At 53.7% G+C, this 5,497-nt stretch overlaps 1 protein-coding gene across 1 annotated transcript in view; it reads right to left on the bottom strand.

The window, feature by feature from the left end:
- The window catches only part of JADE2 (jade family PHD finger 2), a 72,423-nt gene that overhangs the window by 56,235 nt on the left and 10,691 nt on the right, over positions 1–5,497 (bottom strand). The window contains 1 exon segment of the mRNA XM_010145374.1: positions 1,031–1,188. Within this exon segment, the coding sequence (XP_010143676.1) occupies positions 1,031–1,188 (158 nt within the window).

The following is a 5,497-nucleotide window of genomic DNA, read 5'->3' on the forward strand; positions in this document are numbered from 1 at the left end:
AAGTTTCCTCCAGAAGCGGGGTCGCCAGCTGCAGCAGCAGCTGCTGTTGCTGTGGGACAAGCGGAGCCTCCGCCGGCTTCCCCGCCTTGCCCAAACCCCTCGGCAAAACGCATCTCCCCCCGCAGACGCCCTGCTCCCGCGCGCGGCCCCGGCATCACGCCGGCACGACGCTTTCGCAGGATGCACGCCCGGGGTGGCACACCACGGAGCGAGGACTTGAGTGCTGCAAAGCTCCTGCAAACCCTGTGAGTTTGGCGCCTGACTCTGCAAATTTTCAGTTGCCACCTGGCAAGTTTAGGGCTCCCTTCACAACCTGCCCAGTTCCCCCCACCAGCAGCACCAGCCTTTCCCCCACGGCTTCAGCCATCGCCCCGGGATAATCCCCCACACACGGCGAAGCGGTAGCAGCTCCCCCACGTTCCTTTTTTGCCTGAGCAGCTGTTTAAGTGTCTATTTTAAACTCAGTTCCCTATTTTAAAATAGCTAATGAGACACCGATCTAGGCCAATAGTCACCGTCTCTGCGAGGTCTGGGAGATGCCTGTCTGTTCACTCGGCTCCTTTTGCCAAGCCCCCACTCTCAGCATGCCCATCACGTCTCCAATACGCACGATCATGGTAAAGAGGGAAGTTTTTCATGCAAGGGCCGACTCCTGCACCCCTGCCATGAAACACCAGCGGTACAGCCACGTGTTTCTAGACAGAGATGCACCAACCAGCCAGGCAGAGGCTGACATTCTGGGTGTTTTTCTGTCGGTATTTTTATATCCTCCTTTTGATTTTACCAGGACTTTTTAAAAATGCCCTGACCAGAGCAAAGGAGGAGCTGGCCCGCCCAGCACAGCTCCTCGCTGCTGCCCGAAAAAGCTGGGCATGTTCAAGAGGGACTTTCAGAACGGAACTGCCCACAGCAGGGTGTGGTAGGAGGTCCTGTGTGCCCCCTTTATACACTCTCTGAGATGGTGTGTTGCCCACCAAGGCAGAGGGGACTCCCCACAGGGAACCTGGCAGAGGGGACCCCACTCGCTTACCTGACCACAGGCTCTGGGATGGCCTCGGCGCTGGCCGGCACCTGGACGCCTTTCTCCCACTCCTGCCTCCAGGGATCGGCCAGGATGTAGTACTCATCAGGGCTCAGCTGGAAGGAGTCAGGGATCTTCATGGCCGTTATCAGATCCGTACGGAAAACCTGCACCAGGAAAAAAAACCCATCAAACAGGCAGAGCAAAGGGGTCTGGCAGAGGCTGGGTGCAGGTACGGCCGTGGAGCGTGCCCTGGGGAAACAATCCCAAGGGACAGCGTGGTGAGTCCTTGCATCCCTAATGGCTTCAGGGTGGCATTTCATGTCATCTCCAGGGTGACGTTTGGGCAGGGGAAGAAGATGGGCAGGCAGAGACTAGCCTGCTTGGCCAGGCAGCGCTGAGAGCCCGAACCCCCAGGGCCACCACCCCTCCAAGGTCCCCTGGCCCAGGCAGATGTGAAATCCAGCCGCAGGGTACAAGCTCAGCAGAGACATGGACCAAAAATTAACATTAAACTAAAGAAATGCTGTGCTCCTTTCTCTTAGGGGATCCATGTTTCAACACAGCCACCCAAGCGTCGACTCCAAACACCAAGGGGTGTGCAGCAACTGGGCTTCTCCACGTGCAGCCTTACCAAGGGAAATGAAGTTCTTGACATGAATGAAACTGTGGAAAACAGAGTGACCTCAATGCCCCGAGAACCTTCATGTCCCCATCGCATCGCTCCACTGCCCCTCATGGGGACAGTCCGGGGCACCCATCGGGGCTACACTGCTCCAGTGGTGCTTGCACTCCGAGGAGCAAAAGGCAAAATAAAGCCAGCTAGAGCTGGAAAATACCTGACTAAATGGTGATCCAGGTGCCTGCTTGCACATCCAGTCAAACACACAGAGATCTTCCCTGACCCAATAAACCTCCCGTGAGCTTGACACCAGAGCCCTCCGCTATGAAAACCCTCCAGCCCCCTGCAGAGTGAACAGGCTCATTCTCCATCTCACTTCTGGCCCTTCCCCCAATACGCTACCATGAAAAACTCATTCCAAAAAAATCCCTCGCGGTAAATAAGGTTTTCCTTCCAGAGGGCTGCCTGACAGCGATGACTCGAGCAATCCTGCCTCTTGCAGCATAAAAATAAATTGTGAATGAAAATGGATGATTTCTCCTCTCCACCATCTGCTATTAGCTGAAATAATTCTGGGCGGTGCCAGCAATCATGCCCGGACACCACCTCGCTCCATCTACTCCATCCCCGCTGCTTCTGCGGGGCCGGGATGGGGCCGGTGTTTTCTTCAGGCGCCCTTTAATATGCTCGCAGTCTGTTCCCCAAACGAGTACGGCTCAGTCAGAACCACAATAATCAACGCCACACGGATTTACACCGTCGATACAAAGATAACACGCTTTGGGGAGTATTTGGGGAACGAAATTGGCTGCGATGCAGGAAACTGGGCATTAACTAAGAGCCCTGGGACCAGTATTTAGGTCAGTTTGTTTAATCCCCTGAGCCTCAGCTACTAACCCAATTAGAGTTAAATACAATCCACAAACAACCTCTTCTGTGTTGGGACCTCTCAGAATTTCACCAGTACAGATATACTCCCGGTGCATCTGCTTGGAGATGTTTTTGACTACATCTATACAAACCTGATTTGAGTTGGCCAGACGCAGTCTCAGCGCATCCTTCAACAAACGTAATTAACAGCCTACATATTACAGTCAGAATTAGGCTCAGTTTGAGAAAGATCAGGTTCCTGTAAGTCTCTGCGTGCTACAAACGAGTGGTTACGGATGCCACAGTAACCTTTCAATAGGCTGCCAGTGTGAGTTATTAAAAAAAAAAAATTAAGATAAACGTTAATCAAGCACAAGAAGGGGTATGTGAGATGCCACAGTCCTGTCAGTGCCATTTGTCTGTATCAAAACAAGCGAAGTACCGTCGTTTTCTAAAACACAGTGTACAAATACACCCTTGCACGGCCAGGGCCACTTGGGCAGACAGCGTCGCCGTTGCCCAGTTTTGGTGCCCACCTCCAATAAGGACAACACAAACCCAAGCGAGTCTCCCCACCTCAGACCGCTCTGCTCTGCTGGGCGAGATGCTGCCCTGTGCCTGGTCCACGTGTGGCTGAAGGCAGCGCCCCGAGCTGGTGCCATCTCCCTGCTCCAGCCACCAGCCCCAGGGCAGGAGTGCTGCAGCACTTTCACACTGCTCCAACTGCAAACCTGAGCCAGGAATTGCTGTTTTGGAGACGCTCGCCCTTAGGATTCATGGGCAAAGCCAGGTAGGAATGGGTTACAAAGGTGCTGGGTACCCAAAAGGTTTTCAAAACTCCCCGGACTAGACTCTGATGACATGTAACCGCCCTCCATGTCCCTCGCCACCAGCTCAGCTGCCTTCCAAGGACACCCACTTCAACGCCATGGCTGAACGTGCCATCGGGAGCATGGTATCAGCACTTCACATCACGTAAATCCAAACAACTGCTCCAGGAACCTGCCCAGTACAGTGCTGGCAGCACGGGGCACCGGGCACCATCACGCTCCTGCCGCAGGGCACAAGCTGGAAGCCAGCACAGGAGCAGCAATGGGGGAGATGTGGGACTGCCCTTTGCAGGGCAACCAGACCCCAGGAAAGTCCGGCCGTGTTGTTAACCTGCCTCTCCCTGGGGTGTCAGCACCCTTCCAGAGCCTTATCCTGAATAAGGATTCCCACCTCCTTTTGCAAAGGCAGCACCAGGCGAGCGCCTGAGAGGCGACGGGCCCCATTACTTTGAGATAATGCCAGGAGTGGGCAGCCATGGCAGATTTATGCCAGCACCTGGCCCATCACCTTCCTCCTTCCAATGGAGGGGGAGATGGAGAAGTCTGCCCCACATGGTGCGACCAGCCCAGGGAGGAGTTGCAGTGCTGCTGTCAAGCCCTGATCCCCGCCCAGGGCCACTACCCACAGGTAGGAAATGAAACAGCCCCATCCGGTCACTCGGAAATTCAACACTTTTTACTTTGCTTACAGCTATTACTTAATTTCTTTACTCTCTCGGCTGTTTGCTGTGGTCATGGCTTTGGCAGTCCAGGCACCCTGGCACCATCCCATGGGTAGCTGACCACTCATCCCAGCACCGCTCTGAACCAGCAGGACCAGCCTCACCACTTCACAACATCCTCAGGAGATGCCAAACCCTCCAGCAAACTGCCGCGGGTACCCTGTAGACTCCACACTGGAAAATGGGACCAGCCCTTGGTGTAATTTCAGCCCTCAGTGTAACTTCTCCCCTCTGCAAGGTGCGGATCCCAGGCTCGTGTTTTCCTGATTAAGCCTTCCCCAAATTCATCCCTTCTGGCTTTTCAGCTCACATCGGCACAGAAGTTCAGGTTTAATTTTAAGCCAAACAAGCGCGATTGCATCTCTCTCCCCGAAGATGATAAGGCACATCGCAGGCTGGATTTGCAATCTCACTACTTCATTTATTTAGTCCTTCTTGGAAAACAGATAAGCTCGCCCATCCGAAGGCAGCATGCCCGCCCGCGCTTTATCACAGCGATGCCTCTGTCTTTTCATGAAGAACTGGAAATGCTCAAATTATGAACTATCAAAGCAGAACACTTTAGAAATGATAGAACGGCACCAAAATTGTAAAGGAAAGCAGATCAGTTGTCTGGAAATCTCCCAACAGCTAATACGCTCAAATTGTAATCTAAATGTCTTTTTGTTTTGAATTGTCTGGGATTAGGGCTGGGAAAAGACTCAATTATTCTACTCAAACTCCTCTGAATTATTTATGAAAACCAAATAAAGGATAAATTGGGCACTGATGAACCAAGGACCTGGCGGCGAAGAGGAAGTTGGGTACCACAAAACAAGCAATTTCCCCTCAATAGGAATGTTTACTGTTTCTCCCTGGCCGCAGGAGCTGACAAATTGTGTCCGAGGCCAGGCTGCTCCGCTCTCCCCGCCACTACCGCGGCCCTGGCCAGGCTCTGTCCTCCCCTTCCAGCCCGGCAGCAGGATCCAGTTTATTGCCTATCGATCTGCCAGCAACGGGGAAGGCCACAGCGAGCCGTTTCCTTTATTACCTCTGCTTGCTCGGGAACCTCAGGCAGTTGCAGCGATGCTCGGAGATGCATCGCACTGGTGCCCAGCAGCCGGCCTCGCCCTTTGCTACCATCAGCTTTAAAGATGGGGAACAAGAACATGAAACTGCCAAATCCTAAGACATTTCTGTCTTCATACTTCCAAGTGAGAAGGACCAGTAGTTGAGGTGCTCGTGCATAGCCTAGCCAGGAGAAAGGCATTAGGAGAAAACCTGCCTCTCGGTCCCCACTGATCCTGCAGCCACACGGGCGAGCGAAGGGCGTTTCACAGCACAGCAGGGTGAGGAAATGGCAAAAAGGAGGGAGCTGCAGCAGGGAAGCAAATCTGACAGATCCTGCCAGGGGCTGCACCTCTTGCTGCCCATTGCCAGCCCCAGGCACCCA

This window comes from Buceros rhinoceros, unplaced genomic scaffold (assembly GCF_000710305.1).
Source record: "Buceros rhinoceros silvestris isolate BGI_N320 unplaced genomic scaffold, ASM71030v1 scaffold11121, whole genome shotgun sequence".
Classification (NCBI taxonomy): domain Eukaryota; kingdom Metazoa; phylum Chordata; class Aves; order Bucerotiformes; family Bucerotidae; genus Buceros; species Buceros rhinoceros.